The following is a 19,181-nucleotide window of genomic DNA, read 5'->3' as shown; positions in this document are numbered from 1 at the left end:
TTATACCAATTTAATATAAATATATATATATATGAAAATTAAAAAATAGAATATGTAAAAAATCAGCAAAGATATCCATCACATCAACCTACAATACGTTCGCGTAGCTGCCCATAATAGAAAAGGTATCTATCGCATGGGCACTGAATTACATGCTGATAACATATTTTAAATATTATTTTTTTTCTCCTCCTAAAAAAAATATTTGATATAACTCCGTATGACCATTATAGAAAACTATTAGTACCTGAATCAACGAAGCTTTAAGCATTCTTTTTCTATTTATTTTTTTTTTCATAATTTCTAATCATATTTGATTGCCGAACCTTCAAAATTGAATAATACTCTTATAGAATTTTTTCTGCCCCTTTTGGCTAGTTTAAACGAACAATTTATAGATGGTAAACGTTAAGATTAATGTAAGTTCATTTGCTAAGAAAAAATAGTATTTTTTATTTAAAAAAAATATATATTGATAATGTATCGGAAAAAAAAAAAATTTCTCCACCGTGCAACAAAGGTTATATACTAGTGAGTCAAGAAGAGAAAGTGATCCATGCAAATAACTGAATATGAACACGGCACTGTACAGGAACAAAAGAGAGGAATCATCCAAGCCAAGAGAAACAAACCATGGATCCGGAAGACGATAAAACAAATAGCTGCCCTCACCACAAACAACACAGAATGTGAACTACATACCAGAAAAGCCCGTAATTAAAAAAAAAAAAATCCCCCATCTTTCTAGCAGGCTGCTTTGAAATCTGTAAACAGAATTAACCCTCTCCAACTGGCCATTAAATTAGAGCAAAACTCTCATTGTGACAACTTGATTATCAGTAGACAATACACATACAAAGCAACCATCAGTTATAAGATACACAGGACAATGGAACTTAAGGAAACCAGGTGACAACACACGCAAGTAAACCAAAAACTAGCAAAGAGCAGCGCAGCCTAGAGACAATAAACGAGAAGATAGCCAAGTTTTCCCATACGGGCAATGATCATGCATAAAATGGCGGACCAATGCACAAGGCTCCCATCATTGCAAGATTTAAGAGGGTTAGACATATGCAGCCTTACTAGCCTTACTCCCGTATGTAGAGAAGTTATTCCGTGTTTCAAACTTATGACCTCCAGATCATAACGAAGCAAGCTTACAATTGTAGCAAAGTTCACCCTCACTACCAATGACCATCCATGGATACTCAAAATTAGCAGTGCAGGATCAACATAATTTTTGGCGGGCAGACAGCATCCCACACCTTAAGCCCCATTATTCTTATGAGATGAAGTTAAAAGAAAACAAGGTTTTGCAGATGCAAAATATGAACAGCTTGGCAATCAAAAGAGACAAAACACTCCTTTTCCTCTACCCCCTCTCAAACAATTATTACAATAATTAGTTAGATGCCATCATGTTCTGCTTCATACTATATAGTAAATAACAAGTTAGCCAAGTATGAGCATGATAGAAAGGTTACATGCCCAAAGGACAGACCTAGTATAGTTATCGTGGCAGGATTAGAGGTGTAATATTCCTGATACATCAAATCATTAATCAATACTATTAAGATTTGCAATAACCATTATAATTTTGAACTAAAAAGACAAAAAATAAAAAAGTAAATACATTAGTACTTGAAATTTTTAGAATTGACTCGCGATTTCTAATAACTAAAACTTGTAAGCACAAACCATAAAAAATGAAATAAAAAATTTAAATATTAAAATAATATAATCAGAAATATAGAAGAAAACTAAACAAAAGTATACGTTGAACAAGTTCAACCAAGAATCTGACTTGATCTGAATGAGGCAATTACATAGTTGGAACATCAAATTTCAGAATAATGCATCTTATAATATATCCTAAACAATATAAATGTAATAACTACACATATCTGAACAAAAGATATAATGTAAAATAGAATGTAAATAATAATACGCTTAGAGTAAAATGTATATAGATCGGCAACATAAATAGTGCATATAGTGTATTTATATGACTCATGATCACTGATCTACAGTATAGACTTTCCACTGGGCAAGGTAATAACAACTCCAAGTCTAAGGAATATAGTTCAGCAGAAGAAACCAAAAAAAAAAATAACTAAAGCAAATAAGCAAGAGGAAATCCAACCGTATGATATGTGCTGCAGATTAAACCTCCATGGTGAAGAAACACAAGCCTTCATCTATGCCCATAAATACACACCTACGAGAGACATAGAGGCCAGAATGACTGAGCAGTGTTTCATCATTTAGAGGGGCACATTCTAGTGGAGAAACTAGCGGACCACTCGCTTTCTAACTTGACGAGTTGGAATAAGTTTACAATTATGAGAAAGGACAAATTTGAAATGGCGAAAATTGGAGATGAGAGGATAGGATTGAGAATCGATTAGGATGGAGAGGGGCTTTTTCCCCTTCTTTTCCTTACAAGCAAAAAAATAAATCAAATTAGTGCCAAAAAGGCAATATTGGTTTGTGGATGGTAAGGTGGAGAAGAAGGGCTAAGGGCTGTGGTCCCACCATTACCTTTTGGCTCCACCACTCTACATATCACCCGTCGCACATATCAGTCAGCGCCAATTGGCATAGACCATTAGGAGGCAGTATGAATATTTTTATCCCTGACCCAATGATACGAGCCGGCATGTGACAAACAGCCGCACTCCCCATAATATTTGGCCTCACAAGACATGCAAGGCCTGCCAAATAAATTTCTAATTTCAAAATATATGTCTCCGAATAATAATGAATAGGTAGGAGCATTTAGAGCATTTCTACATTCTACCATAAAATTTAAATTACCAAACTTTGACAATTTGAAAACCATATGAACAAAATGCAGAGATTTCTCATAACATAGTTCCAAACCACTACATAAATTTGATTCAAATCTACTTAAGCAGAACCTGCAACTAGTCCCTACTCTCTCCAGCATGCTGCCCAGTCCAGTCCATGCTATACTCCAAATCTAGAAAAAGGACAGAAAAAAAAAGTGAGCTAATATTCCATTAAGTTAAATCTACACCCCTAGTTGGATCAAGCATTTGTATATACATAAACAAAAAAATGTTCAAATAGTACCAGACATCATAATAAATTGTAATAGAATCTAACTTGGTAAATTTTCAACAAGAAAATCTACAACCAACATGCAGATGTTTTTAACCTGTCAAAATACTGGTATAAAAACTAGTTTTCGATGCATCTTATGGACAAAACCCCTTCTATGAAATTTTTAATAAAGCAATTACAATTTTTTATCTTCTCTCAATCTTAGCCGCTATGGGCATGATCAACCCCATAGTAAGATCTGAAAGAGACTAGCACTTAAAAATATAATACGGTAGTGATTGGTATATGCTAGTGATCAGCCCCGACTGGCTAGGCCTATTAGGAACTAGCTCTAAATCACATGTCCATGACTAGTCTCGTAACAAAGCCCAAAAAAGACTAGCTCCTAAAAACATAAAACACTAGCAATCAGCATACGCCAACGATCAGCACTAACTGACTAAGCCTAAAAGAAACTAGCTTTAAACATACCCTTGATCAACTCCAAATAGTTAGGCCCAAAAGAGACTAGTTTCGAAACACATGTGGCCAATGATTAGCCCCATTGACTAGGCCCAAATCACCGTCAGATTAGAGAGTAACCACTAAATACATTCCAAAACCAGTTTTTTTCAGTCATATAGTGAGCATAATTCTTCCAAATGTCCATGTGTTTCCAAAATAGGGTTTAATATGCCATTTCAAACATTTCCATCGTGCAAATCAATCATTATGCTGATGGTCATGCTCACATAATACATTATATGCTTGATCTATATTTTGAAATCAAATCTTATGCAGTGTAAATCATGCATAATAATATTTATTTTCATAACATTTTATAAATAACTCTATATAAGGTATAATTTCAAAACTACTATTATTTCAAATTATAGATACATACTTCCAACTAGGATAAAGCATGTTGATCAAGATACAAGTTTTCAAAATAAATTTTCTAAAAAATTTATATAAATGCATGAAAAACAATAGGGTGATAAAGGCACTCACAAAAATCTAAGTTAACAAGATCCAGTAGTCTTTCTGATAAGATTACTTAAGGCCTAAAATAAATACATCAAAAATAAGGCCTTCATTCTCAACCCTAATTACACTCCCTAAAGTCCAAAGATTCCACATGATTGCGACACCCTTTTAGGATTCCACATCCTAAGATGTTCCTAAATTAGGGTCGTAGTGATGGGGGCTCACGGTCCCAAGCCCCGCACCAAGCCCTTGCCGTCGCTCCTTGGCGTCCGCCCTAGCGATGGTGGATGGTTTGGACCGATTTATAGATAATGTTCGTTGAATCACTCAATTACAAAGGCAATCAATAAAGCAAACTTAATGGATTCAACTCTCAAATTGATGAACAAAGAACAAAGAACAAACAAAAAAAAGAAAATTCTAGTAGAGCATTCAAGGATCTCTACTAGCCCAATCAAATGAAGAAACATAAGGATCCCTCACTAGCCACTAATCTAGTAGGGATTGATGTATCCTATACTAGCCCAAGCCTTGCGGCCGAAATTTCCACCTAAGGGACCTAAGGGAAAACCCTTTACAATGCTGAAAATAGATGATCAAAAGAATGCCTTGGAAGGGCCCTAATGGCTCCTTTATATAGGCCTAATGCCCATGTGCTGAAATCAGCTTATTGGCGGAAAGCAATTCAAATTTCAAAGCTATTCTTAATCAGCCACAAGGGGATCCATTTGAATATGATTCCTTGCGGCCATGTGCTGAAATCGCTAGGCTTGATGAACGCCCGGGATGCATTGCTCGGTAGGCCGAGGCGCGTCCCGTGCGGGTGCTGCCATGTGTCCACGGTTGGCTGATTTGGTAACTTGCTGGATTGAGCTCCCGGGCTGACTAGGACACGCGTTCTGGTTGGCCGGGACGCGGATCCTGGTTGGCCGGAATGTGGATCTAGCAATTGTCCTCCCGCAGCTCGCTGACTTGTCCCCTTGCGCTCCCTTCATTTGGCGGCCTGCTGCATCTTGGCCGCCCATGCTCTTGCTCGCCAGATCGCTATGGAAGAGTCCGCGGACTCCTCGCATTTTACATGTGCTCTTTCTTTCTTTGGCCCCTTGCTTGGATTTGTGCCATGTGGCTCGGCCTGCTATCTTGGCTGAGCGCTGCCTGTGGGGGTCTTCTTTCCTTCTTTGCTGGTTGGGCGCACATGTGACGCATGTGCTGGTTGATGTGCTGCCCCTTGGTTTGTGCTTGATTTGCCAAGTGCCAATGTGATCGAGCTTGGCCGAACATAGGCTGATTTGCATGGATTCCGCCCGTGCGCATGTTGCTAGGTTGCATGGTTGCTATGTTCGGCATGTGGGGGCGTTTGTGCTTGCTGGCGCGTGGCCCCTTGGATGGCATTTGGCTGAGGCATGCCCTCTTGGATTGGACTTGATTGGATGCACGCTACTGCAATTGGACTTAGCCTTTTAAGGACTGTTTTGATGTGGCTAAATCTGGGCGCTATCCTTTGGCTCGGCTGCCTTGATTGGGCGTGATTGAATGCTGGTGCATGCCTTGCCTTGCCTTTCGGTGCTGCTAGACCTCTCTCCCGTGCACGCGTACTCAGGTGTGCGCGCATGGGTTGGTGCCCTTTGTCACCTCTCGTGGTTGTGCCCATCCTTGGTGTACTTGCAGCAACTTGTGGCTGCTACATGTGTGCCGAGTGTTGGCGCAACTCAGGTGGGCGCCTTGGCTGTGCACCAGCCCCTTCCATGCGTGGTGAGGTCGCTCGATTGTGTGCCGGGGTCTGCTCAAGTGGGCGGGGGTCCGCCCTTACTTGGACGTGCGCGGGCATTGCTAGGCTTGGCTCGCACACATTGGACTGCTGCTGCAGTGGCTCGGGCGTGCGGTTGGCCGCGCACTCAGGCTGTGGTCATCGGTTGCGTGCAGGCGCAGAGTGCCAAGCGTGCTTCGGCGAGGTTTGGTGCACACTGGCGGGTTGCCTTGCACGCGCATGCTGCTACAGTCGGGTGCGGACGCCTGGATATGGCCAAGTGTGCGCGTGGCGGGCCACGCGCTACTGGTCGCGCCCGCGGAGGTCCGCGCGGCGCGCGCGGGCTGGTGCGCGCGCGGTTGGGCGCGCGCGGGCTGGTGCGCGAGCGGAGGGCCGCGCGCTGGTTGTGGCCATGTAGGTGCGCGGTTGGCCGCGCGCTGGTGCAGTCGTGGCTGATGGCCCCGAACCTCGCGTGGGCGCTGTGAAGGACTTGTGCGGGGTCGGGTCGGCTGCTGCCATGCTTGGCCAAGGCTCGGCCAAGCCTCCAAGCAACGGAGTTGGCCCGATTCTTGGCTTTGGGCAAGGTTGGCCTCGCTTGTTCTGGCTGAAATTTGACTCGGCGAAGCGGGGTTCGCAACACGTAGCCCCAGATCTACACATCTATGGCTTTACCTCTAGGATTTATCAATACTCTGATCCTAAGCGTATCTAGGGATTCAATCCAAAAAAAACTACAAAATAAATTTCATAGTGGTTACCTCGGATATATGGCTTGACCCTGAGTCTAACGCTCTAGCGAGGTGGAAGGCTTTAATAATAGAAGTGGATATTGTCAGCCTTCAATCGTGAGAGAGAAAAATAAAAAGGAGAAAGACAGAGAGGATTCAGGGTATGTGGGTGTCCCACTAGGGCTAGAGATAGAAAAATAGAGAGAGAGAGAGAAGACATGAGGGAGAGAGAAAACCGGTAAGAGAGTGAGAAATAGAGAGAGAATTAGGGAGAGAGAGGTCATGAGAGGAAAACAAGAGATTTTCTCTTTTCTTTTAAAGGAAAAGAGAGAAGAAAGAGTGAGGGGTCTTCATGGCCTTCTTTGAGAAGATGGAGAGGAAGGATGTGGAGGTGGTTTCGTGGCGGCGTTGGTGAGCAATGGTTGGAGGTCCTGGCAGCATGTGATAGTGGAAATCAAGAGAAAAAAAGGAGATGGAGAAACAAGGTGTTCAGCCGTAGAACAGAAGAATCCATGGATAGGAGCTCGGTGTTAGGTCAACACATAATTTGCTCTCTAGCAGCTGAGCTTCAGCATCCGCCATAGAGACCCGTACAGTGGGAGAGGGAAGAGAGAGATATAATGATTCGAAACAGGTACCTTGTTTCGAGATAGAGGAGGTGCCGCAAAATAAGGGTATAGAAAGGGGTGGAATCTGGCAACTCGTCGATGAATTATAGCCAGCTGCTAAAGCTCTTGACAAGGTAGATGCAGAGAGAGAAAATAGAAGAGGTGAAGGTGTCGATTACCTCGTCTCCAATAAGGTATCGCGTTGCGACATTGCGAGTAAAGGCAGTGGCATCACAAGAGAATTTGGAAGATATGCAAGTGTTTTGGGAGGTGCCAAACCTAGGAGTGGGAGGAGGCTTCTATGGAAGAGGAGGCTAGGGTTTTCCTACCCTCCAACAGAGTTCACGAAGGAGCAAGAGTCGGTCTCCTCCAACTTGGATTCCCTGTTCAAACATGGCTCCAACTCTTCTAGGTTGGTTCATGGCCAGACCAACCAACAGACCAGGCCTTACAATTTTTCTTTAGGGTGCAAATGATCTGAGCTTGATTTCATCTTGTTATTTGAAAGTAGTCGAACTCGAGACGACCTTAAGAATATATGTTCAGGATTGGTTCAATAGTTAATCGAACAAACTTTTTATCAAGTTGATCTTGAACTTCTTTTTACTTTTATGAGCCCAAAATTTCCAAGCTCGGCTCGTGTTAATCAAGCTTTAGATGATGTTTGAGCCAGGCTTATTTCATAGTTGAACAATCTCAACCAAGCCAATTATTGAGCAGAGCTTCAGTTGTTCCTGACTAGATTGGTTTATTTGCAGCTGCATTCTCATATGAACCATGCGATGTGATGTAACTAGTATAGCATGGTAACATACGATACCATACTAGCTCATGACTGACACAAGTGTGGCACACCATATTTTTATCCTTATTCTGAACAAGCCCAAGAATTTTCTTCCTCAACTTTACTTGCTCAAACTCATAAGGTCCTGTCATGTCCAAAAAAAAAAAACTCTACCACAGGAAATCTTACATAACATAGCAAGAGAATCAATAGAAACAAACCACCACACTACAATCACCCAAACCATATATCCCACTGACCCTCCACCTTACACCTAAGAACGTTCACAAAGACTTGAACACACATCCAGGTCACCCAAACTTAAAACTCCTCATAAACCACAAAGCTTCAAATCCCCACCCATATATCCATCTAGAATTTCATATCATGGCAAGATGTGCTCTTCTCATCCATACCAAACCTCCACTATAGATTGCCTGTGAGAACCAAATCCAACTCCATAACAATTTTACACCAAAAATTTTTAAAGGTTTTGCAGAAAATTCCTCAAAAACCATATCCCACTACCCCTACTTGGACCATATCCTCCATCATGCTGGCCTTACTAAATTTTAGCTTAAGACCACTTGGTGCCAACATTCAGGCTCTCAAACCCACCAAAAGACCAATACTTCAAAATTCGTCTTTCACAAGTTATGACTCGTTTCAGCCACCCCAAACCATCACCATTTACCTACAAGAGTTGCATCAAGCTCCATGTTTTAAAGAAATGCCGCATGAGGACGTCGAAAGGCAAATCTACCCTACCTATCAAATAGACCTTCAACTTACCACTATTTCAAACCCCTGCTCCCTCCCTCTCGTTCCCCCTTTCCCCTAACACAATCCCTTGTAATTGGATACCAGTAAATGCTACAATTCCAATTGAACTATACAACTTTATGACTTATCCAACCCAACATATACGTAATTCTTGACCCTTAACACCAATCAAACTTAAATAGAATTCTAAAATCTTCTATAAAACCTACTTAACACTACTTAAATAAAAGTTACAAAAATACAAGAAAACATAGTCAACTATTTTTTTCTTCTCTATCATTCCCTTCCACTGCATGCATCTCACCCTCGAGATCATCTTGCTGATTTATTTCCTCATGCTCGCTGATGGAGACCAAGTTGAGACCTTCTTGTAATCACTCCATCAGTTGGTTCTTCTAGTTCCCATTGATTAACAAAAATGAAACTTTTGATCACTCAAATGTTCATTGCTGATCAACAAAATCAGAAAGGAATAGATCAACAAAGAACATTTGATACAATTACAACCCTCGATCAATGGTGGTCCATGCCTTTATCAATTAGGAAGTGCTCTGTAGCTGCATCTTCAAGGCTTTCACTCTTCTCGTCTAGACTCTCTAGATGTGGGGCAACATCAACTGTAGTCTCTTGGTGTGAAGCAAGATCGCTTGCCTTACTTTTGATGTGCAAATCTTTGATCCCATGATTCTTGTCAAACGAGTCTTGATCTATAACACTTTTGATTCATGTTCATTTATATAGATGGATTTGTGGTTATGCCGAAAGAGATTTTCTGAAACTTGATGATTGAAAGTTGGAGGTGATATAACTATCGATGCATTGTCCAATGCCTCAGGCTGTGGCAATTGATTGCAACATAGCCTTTGCCAATGCAAGTTTACTTTTGCTAAATGCCATATTATCATTCATCTGCCAAAATCCTTTTCTCATATTTAACATGCTGATGGAGAACATCCGTCTTGAAACTTAACTCAGTGGATAACATAGTGAAAGGGGAAAGAAACGAATAGAATAGAAATAAGATCAAGGAAAAGAAAATAAATGAGCAGGACCATTTAGCTTGGATACCAAATTGATGTCATACAAATCAAGAATTTTCTACATATGCATGAAAGTCCTATGATGAGTTTAACCTAGGTTTAAGATTAAAAATTTTGCCCCCTATCTAGTTTTTCGGAATAAGATAGAAGAGGGAAATTTTGGCTTTTATGATCAAATCATGATTCAAAAAAACCTTTCCTAGAGATATGATAAGGGAAGGATAAGAGGAAAAATATTCTAATGACGTATAAGTGGAATTCAGCAAACAGTGCATGCAGATTTTCTTAACAGAAAAAAGATGATTATTTGAAAGATAACGTTAAAAAACAAAATCAAAGAAAGAATTGAAATTACATTTGGAAAAAGAAGAAGCAAAAGAACAAAAAATAGAAAAGAGAAAGAGGGATATAAGGGGCTGAACCTAACCAATCACAAATCTCTCATTCATCCAATAATTTCATGTATCATGTTTTTTTTGGAGCCAGATCTAACAGACAATTTTGTGCCATTTTATGACTTGTTTTAAACATAAACTCTGACTCTGAAAAAAACCAAGTAACCGATCTCAAAAAATATTCCCAGAATGTAAAATTCAGAATCCCACAGTTCCATATATAGAATGAGAGATATTAAAACAGCTAAAAAAAAATTCCTAACAACTTGGTGACACATCCATCCCAACATTTACCAAAATTAGGATGTTTTTTGTGAAAATACCAAAAAAAAGAACAGTCAACTTTTGTTTCACTATCAGATTGCATTATAACCTTGCATGTGAATGCCTACATAGGAATGCAATCTGGCCCCTTCAACTAGCCTATGTGTATTACTAAAAAAATTCATATTCTTTCTAGTTTAATGAATCTTGCAGACATGCTTGGACAAATTGCTGGAACTTTACTTAATCTTGCTTGCGTGCAAATACAGTTAATGATGTTTATCATTGGACTTTTGAAAAGAAAATCCATACATTTAAGTTTTCTACATTACTATATATCCTATGAATTCTACTATAAAATTATTGAAGTCAGCAATGTTGATATAGTTGCATCCAAGGTCGGCAGAACCGTCCCGAACCATCCGATTTGGGGCGTCCCAAGCTGTACCGGTGGCGGACCGAGACGGTTCCGGCAATGATACTGAGACGCAATCGCCGGAGGGGGGGAAGGAGAAGGAAAGAGAAGAAAAGAGAGAGCGACCAAGGGAAGGAGGGAGGGAGAGAGAGCGAGGGAGCCCGGCAGAGGGTGGCGGAGGCCGCTGGATGCCGACGCTCGGGCAGGTGGGAGGCCTCCAACAGCCTTCATCGGCCTCCTCTCTCTTTTTCTCACTCCCACGGTCTGCATTCGCCCGGCACAGTATGGCGCAGGCCCGTATCGATGCGTGCTACTAGGCAACCCATACGATGCCCGGTATCAGCACAACAGACCGTAGTTGCATCCCTAAAGCTAGATCCATATTAATTTAAAGTTCTAACAATATAATTTTAAATTCATTTTAAAGCCTACTAGAAACCCATGTTTTGTATAAAATTACTGCAAGTTTCTTTTCACTAAATAATTGAGCCTATAAGCAAAAAATTATTTACAAATCACCGAGACTCCTCGCCAACCGTCTCTAATGGCAAGGCAATCCAACTTCAATAGCAAAAAGCAACAAAGAATGCTTCAGTTTCTGGATGTCAACCATACCCTACAAACTAATCCACATCTAAGTTTACCCCTCTTTCTCTGTGTCTCTCTCTCAACAAGAGAAAAATAATAATCCTTCAAACAGTCAACTAATAATCAGTGGGAAATATAACTTTATGATTCAACTAATCTCCCATAGATAATGCAAAAGACTCAACCTTATCTTCCGCATATCACTAGCAGTAGGTTGACCCTGATAGCAACCAGCTTTGTAGTTTCCACATTGTCTGCACTCAAATGGATAACAATCTACCTAACCTATTTGTACTTCCCAACATCAATCATCTCACATCATAACACTTCTTCCAACATCTAATATTGTTATAAGCAACTAGTTAAAACAAGGTCACATGGTTGTTATAGTAGCTATTATTGTAGTTTCAGCCTAAAACTGCTATGGTAAGAATTTTTTTTTTTGGTACAACAACTGTCCATGCCATTATAGCATTAGTGTAGCCAACAAAATCAAGAGAAAGAAGATGAAGAAGTGGTGTAAGGATGGCCTCTTAATAAGACTAGAGGACCTCTCCTGAATGCTGGGCAACAAAGAAGGCGACCAATCAGCCGCCCTATTCGTCTCTCGGTACACATGTACCGCCTGGAAGATGCTGCAGTCCTCCACTATCAGAAGTAAGTCATAGAGCAAAGGGCTTTCACCCTCCCCTCGCCCCCCGCCTCGTAACCTCTCAATCACCAAGACTGAGTCCCCTTCGAGGACAATGCGCTCCGCCCCCAAAACTCGCTTAAAATAGATGATGCCTTCTCATGCAGGGGCGGCTCAACCCTTAGGCAACTGAGGCGGTCGCCTAAGGCCCCAGCCCAAAGAAGGCCCACCGTAGAAAATGCCTCAAAGATAAAATGAAAAAAAAGGCCCCTTGTGAATTCGCCTTAGGCCGGCCCACTGTAGAAAAGGCCTCAAAGACAAAATGGCCTTAGGCCCCCAAATACATTGGGCCGCTCCTGTTCTCATGCTGCCCTGAGCTCCAACCCTATGGCTGTTAGTCCACCAGTACTTCGCCCTCTAGCAAAAATCAGTATAGTATCATAGCTCCTGATCACAAATCTCACACCCGCTCTACCACCATTACCATCAGCATTGCCGTCGAAGTTCACTTTGATATAGCCAGAGGGTGAGGGGGCCAAAAAAACAAAAATGAATCTGGGCTCTGTAACAGCAAAGTGAGAGTCTCAGATGTCCCCAGCCATCCCAGATAAAGTCTCCAAAGTAGCTTTCGTGAGCTCAGTGACCTGGATAAAGACTCTCTCCACTATACTCCTTGAAGGAACCCACTTATCTTCAAAGACCCTGGAGTTCCTGTCGAGCAATATATAATACGCCAAGTAGGCCCAGCTGATACCCCACACTATTGTTCTAGGACTCCTCATGGCATCCCAAATCTGGTGCAGCAACTCATCTGCAGAGCAGATGGACTAGGGCAAGGGAGGGGAGGCCCTCCTCCATATCTGCACTACCCGCGGGCACCCAAGCAGAAAATGGCTGATGGACTCCTCCATATCAGGGCACCAATCACAGCACAGGGCGATCTTGAGTCTCCCAGCCAAAACACTCCTGGTCGGCAAACACTCCCAAGTCACCTTTCATATAAACAAGGCCACTCGGGGGTGAATATTCATCCTCCAAATCCATCCACCATCTAGCTATCGGGTAGCTCCCCCTCCAATTGCTGCTTGTAGGTCCGTGGCCCGCACCTTGGCCCTACCTGTGGCTGCCCATACTAGTCTATCTGGCATCCCCCGAATAGGCAGCAGAATGTCTAGAACATACTCCTCTCCACTAGCTGCTCCCCGAAGACCTTCCTAATCTGCACCTCATTCCACCTGCTCTCCCCCGGGATGATCAAGTCACTGACTCTGCAGCCCTCCAGTTTTGCTGAATCAAACAAGTTCGGCACCCTACAGAGCAACAACTCAGACACCCAGCTATCCTCCAAGACACCAATGGACCCAGCTATGGTAAGATTCAATGCACGCCATATGGTACTTGGATATAAGGTGCCAACATGTCCGGCAAGAAGCCAAACCTGCTATAGCGGTTGCTAATGGCTTAGTCTTTATCAAGATCAATGCAAGGCTCATGCAGACAAAGTTTGGACAAGAAAAAAGATCCCATAGTACTGGAAGATTTTGATGATGATGATGATGAAGATGTTGCATGGTTGGTGAAGGGTTCTTTTGCACATCAGCCTAGAGATGAAGGTCTTTCATGGTGGAGGTTTGACTTGGAGTGAGCCTAAGAGGTGCACAAAAAAGAGAGCAAGACCTGAAGATGTTGGATCAGCTTCATCTTCACAGTAAAAAAACCAAAGAATCAGAACATCAACATTGATGTGATTGAAATTGAGACATCGGAGTCATACAAGAAGGAGAAGAAAAAGGAGGAATAGCCATATGTTCAGATGGATCACTCAGACACCTCTAGTTCTAATGTTCTAAAGGAGGTTGAGATGTCAATTATCAATTCGTCATTTGATTTTTTATTTAGACTCTAGCAAAAGTATATTATATATTCATGTTGATACTTTGTCTGTGGTTTGCTTTATATGATTGTGGATATTTTTCTTCTATGGTTGATGTTATGTGATCTTGAATGTCTTTATCTTATGATTGATGTTATTATGTTTCGTGGATGATGATATTATGTCATTGCATCGCGGACTTTTACATATCTGAATGTTGCAATGATGTTATGGTGTTGGATGATGTTTTATAGATTTGCCATTGGTTTTTTTATTTTCTTTTTGCATAATGTTGATGTAAAATATTGATCTGTGACACTTGGTAAGAAAAAGAATTGATATGTTTTAGTAGCCCATGTTGGATACATAGCACCTGCTAAAGCAGCTGCTATTTATCCACTTTTTCTAATACATTAACAAGAACAGAGATATCTCTCCTCATTGAGTTTGCTGGCCTTGGATGTGAATTAGAATTGTGTGGCATATCAGCTGATCAATGTACCATTTGATCATCTGCCATAATACACCACAATGGACTTTTTTTCTATTTGGTAGTAAATAACCATTGCTAATCTTTCTACATGCGCATGCTATGGGATAAGATCCATCCAACCATCTTATCATCCATTTAACAATCCATATTTAAGTCTATCTGACCCATCTCTGGCAGTATCCATTAAACCATTTTCATCTTGTGTTGCCTCCAGAAACCCCTAAATTTGAGATACTATCCACATGTGAATTATATTCTATTTGATAACATGCATTGTAGAGCGACTTTATTCTTATCTTTCTAGGGCATCTATAACATAAATGAACCACCACTTGAATTATATTATATTTGTATGGTCACAAATCACCCTCATCTCGTTGCTAATTAATATAAACAAAAAACTTAAAATTATGGCAACCCAAAAGAAATTAAGTACCTCCAGAATTCAAAATCCTTGGTGCCCTTCCTAATAGATTTCATCGCATCTACACAACCAAAAAAATTCTGTGGAATTATGGGATGCCATGTGTATGTGTAGTATAAAGTTAGGAAGGAAACCACCCACTTTATAAAGCTTATTCTCCATTTATAACTGCGACAAGAATTTGTAGAACTGCCAAAGCAAGAAAAATAGTCAATACAAACCATTTCATCTAAAATATAATTAGTGTTTGAATACAACTAAAGTAACAAAATTTATTCTCTTAAAAATGGTTTGGCACTCAACCACTTATTTTATTGTCTTACAAGACCCAAAAGAGTGGATAATGAACTCTAAGGGTTTTGAAAGAAGAACATTAAAACTGGCCCCAAAGCTTGAATATGACATGCTTCTCTCACAATAAAAGTATTGTTTGGCAAAGTTACACCCATTTCACTAGTTGTACTCCAACAATGTCCAATTATAGTATTTAAAAACTAGAGCGTATATAGTCTTTGATATTCTCTTTTAAGTACTGTAGATAAAATTTTCTAAAAGAAATGAACCATCCTAATCAAGGTTCACCGTCTTGGTACAGGACCCCATACTGGTGTCACCTAGCACAATGTTGGTACGTTATGGTACGGTACAGCATTTTTTTAGCAAACCGAATGTCGGCACGCCATCCGTACCGGATACTGCCGTACTGTCCGATTCGAGCCGGTATGGCATACCATGACCCTAATCATAACATACTTTATAAACCTTGTTTTCCAATCATTATTGTCATGAGAAACAAAAGATAATGCCCTTCTTTGTTACCCGACAACTCCTACCTAATTTAAAATGCATAATAAAAACTCATGAATGAATGGATGCATTCCAAAATCCAGAAGTTTCTTACAACTAGGACTAAACTTGATCAGACCACCTTAATCTATACAACCATTAGATTAAACAATAAAAAGCTCATGCTAAGTAATCCAGAAGGAACATTGCTGGAGAGTATTCTTGGTGAGCAGAGGCAATACAAGAATATGCATGGCAAAAATTCCTAGAGATATGACTCATTTTACAAAACAAGCTAGCATGGAAATTGGACCAATGTAGTTGGATTTGTAGAATCCATACCACAGTCTCACCGAGTATGCATAAAGAGGAGAGGATAACAACTGCATTTATGCTGATTCAATTTATTAAGTCATCTGAAAGCAGTCATAAACACTTTTCAGTTAAGAAAGCAGACAACATATTAGAAATACCGATGAGTATAATAACTATTCATGAAGAAGAACAATAACAGCAGCAGAAGAAGAAAAAACAACTTGATGTAAGATGACTTCATCCTTACAGATGTAGAAGAAGCCAATTCACTCATGTCACCAAGAAGATGGAGTCATCACCAAGATCAGAGTCAGAAAAGCGTACTCGGGTATATCCAAACAGGTGAAGGCATATCCACAGAAGAAAATTGGTTATCAAAGAAAGGGGACTGCCGGTCAGTTGTAGAGACCACTCCACCGTCCAGGGGCAGCACAACCCAATTGTCACAGTTAGGCCCTGTGCAGTAGATGCAGTCGGCATTCCCTCCCCACCTACTCGGGTTGGAGCACGACGCCGTGCTTTTCCCCCTAATGTCCACAAACAGAGCCCAATCACCCAAAGTATGCACTCGTGTCCACACCATTCTCGGCCAGTCCAGCCGATAAATTTGGATAGTCGACAAGAACATCTGCTCTTCCAGAGCGGAAAACCGAACCATGAGGAGCTGGCCATCACATTCAACCAGCAGTGGAGGTACGGATAGCCAAAATTTGACGCTTTCATCTGCCCATCGCACCGCCAATTGCCTCATACTGAACCGTGGAGAGAACTCGATGACAAACAGCCTCTCATCTATAAGAAAAGCGAGTACCTGCCCATTGAAGGTGATTATCTGGTGGATGGGTGTATATTGCAATTCCAGATAGTGTTTAGACCAGCGGGCATCCCCAGCCCGCCAGCGAAGGATGAAGTGGGAGCTACACAGGAGGAGATTGGAGTCGGGAGAGGACAGGGGAGCCGTCAGGGCGGCGCAGCGGAAGGAGGCGCGTTGCTCGCTGGGGAGCAAGGGAGGGAAGAACTCATCGCCGGTAAAAGGGTTGGCAAGGAAAGGGCGATTGCCGCCAAAGATGAGGAAGCCGTAGGAGTAACCGAGGAAGGGGTGAGACAGAGCTCTCCGGGAGACGATAGAGAGATAGGAGGCGGAGGGGTCGGTGGGGGTGAGAAGATCGCATCGGTCGGGACGAAGACGGCGGCGCCGGGGAACGCCGGAAGGGAAGGGGGTGCCAACGGGGCGGAGGAGGAGAGGGGGGCGGGAGGGGAGGAGGGCGGAGAAGGTGGGCAGGAAGACGGCGCGCCAGGTGCGGCAGACGGCGGCGAAGACGAAGACGTCGCGGAGGGAATGCAGACGATCGAGGATGAGGAGGATGAGGGCATCGTTGAGCACAGCCCAGTCCCGAGGGGCCGCGGGCTCAGCGCCGCCGCTAGGGCTGGCGGCGGACCGCCTCTGCTTTCCTCTGATACCCATGGGTTTCGTTTGCGAGAGCCTTGAAGGGATATGGGCGGTGGGTTTCACCCAGGAAGCATTTTGTACCGACAGCCGTGTACAGTGAGATCTCTCTCTCCCTCTCTCCGTTTTATTATTTATTTATTTTTTAAAACCCGGCAACATTATAGAGCTCTAGTGATAGATCTCTTTCAGCGATTGGGTCAACTCTGCGATGCGAGACGAAGAAAGAAATTATGCAAGAGACATTAATTTATATGGGATTAAACAGATGAAAAAGATGATTCCTTATATCAATATAATTAAAATATATATTAGGATTCTTTTATTATTATGTATATCGTATAATTTTATCATATATTATAATTTATATATTAGAGTAGAATACAACATAGTATAATATAATATAATATTGTATTACAATATTGCAAACTTGTAAATTATAATATAATTTAGCATTATCTTACTGCTCCTTGATTATAAGTGTATTGTATAACATAATATAGTTTTGCATTATTTCATAATGTAGAGTAGTGTAGTACTGTCACGCCCCCGACCCGAGATCACGATCCGAGGGTTGCAGCAACCGCCGCATACTCATAGAGAACTCTCTCCATAAGCATGCAAGGTATCTTAACATAATATCACAAATATGAAGCTAAATAATTTGACTAATAATATGTAAACTTTATTTTTTTAACTAACTCAACTACAATGTCTCACAATTTCAATATTAGTCTAAGATAATGCATCAATTTAAATAAACTCTAATCTAAAATAACTTATACCACAGTTTTTCTAGTCGCTCTTCTATATTGAAAACTCTGATAGGCTAGTTCTATGAATCTGTAAAATTCATGAAAATAACTAATATTTGGATTTCTATATTTTCAAAGTTCATAAGGTATTTTTTTTAAGATTAATCTAATTGAAACTCTATTTAAAATATAGCATGCTGTGTTTACAGCTTCAACCCAAAAATATCCTGAGAGATTGCCCTCACATAGTATAGTACGAACCATTTTTTCTAAGGTCATATTCTTTCTTTCTACTACTTCATTTTATTAAGGTGTCCTAAATGCTGAAAAATTGTAATTTATTCCATTTTCATTGCAAAAATTTTCAAATTGATGATTTTCAAATTCGGTGTCATGATCACTTCTAATTGAAATAATAGTTGTATCTTTCTCATTTAAAATTTTCTTATAGAATTTTTAAAATAATAAAAAAAGTTTTATCTTTGTGTGCTAAAAATAGTACCGATGTAAATCTAGAAAAATCATCTACTATTACAAGCCCACATTTCTTCCTCCTAGACTAGTAGTTCTAGTAGGTCCAAAAAGATCCATATGAAGTAATTCTAGTGGCCTAGAAGTTGAAACAATATTTTTAAATTTAAAAGAATTCTTTGTTTGCTTACCTAATTGACATGCTTTACATATTCTATCTTTTTCAAAATTTAACTTAGGAATTCCTTTAACTAATTTCTTTTTTATTAACTTAGATATTAGATCTATACTAGCATGACTTAATCTTCGATGCCATAGCCAACTAGCTTCATTAACTTTAACATCCGTGGCAACTAGACAATGATTACTCATAGCAAGATCATCTAGATTTATCATGTATATATTACCATATCAATGTCCTATAAAGATGATGCCACTATCAATGGGATTAGTTACAATGCATAGAGATGCTTCAAAAGAAACCTTAGATCCTTTATCACATAATTGACTAATACTAATGAGATTGTGCTTTAAACCCTTTACATATAATACATTATCTATAAAGGTAGAGGGAGTGA

General features: G+C 40.7%; 1 protein-coding gene across 15 annotated transcripts; it reads right to left on the bottom strand.

The window, feature by feature from the left end:
* Nucleotides 1–2,729: 2,729 nt before the first annotated feature.
* Nucleotides 2,730–17,474, bottom strand: LOC103723243. 15 transcript variants are annotated; one of them, XR_005507166.1, is made up of 5 exons: nt 16,255–17,474; nt 15,958–16,031; nt 14,971–15,018; nt 14,842–14,909; nt 2,730–2,986 (listed from the first exon to the last, which is right to left on the bottom strand). XR_005507166.1 is itself a non-coding variant. In XM_026800019.2 (2 exons), the coding sequence occupies exons 1-2, from the start codon at nt 17,393–17,395 to the stop codon at nt 2,931–2,933; spliced, it is 1,197 nt and encodes a 398-aa protein (XP_026655820.2). In that variant the 5' UTR covers nt 17,396–17,474; the 3' UTR covers nt 2,730–2,930. The 15 variants fall into 15 exon arrangements, 1 of the variants encoding a protein (XP_026655820.2); XR_003382871.2 differs by having other exon boundaries at nt 14,842–14,890; XR_003382872.2 differs by having other exon boundaries at nt 14,842–14,890; nt 15,969–16,031.
* Between the last annotated feature and the right edge of the window lie 1,707 nt (nt 17,475–19,181).

Source organism: Phoenix dactylifera, unplaced genomic scaffold (genome assembly GCF_009389715.1).
Source record: "Phoenix dactylifera cultivar Barhee BC4 unplaced genomic scaffold, palm_55x_up_171113_PBpolish2nd_filt_p 000113F, whole genome shotgun sequence".
Classification (NCBI taxonomy): Eukaryota; Viridiplantae; Streptophyta; class Magnoliopsida; order Arecales; family Arecaceae; genus Phoenix; species Phoenix dactylifera.
The sequence above is the reverse complement of the archived record's forward strand: the minus strand, read 5'-3'. Positions and strand labels throughout refer to the sequence as shown.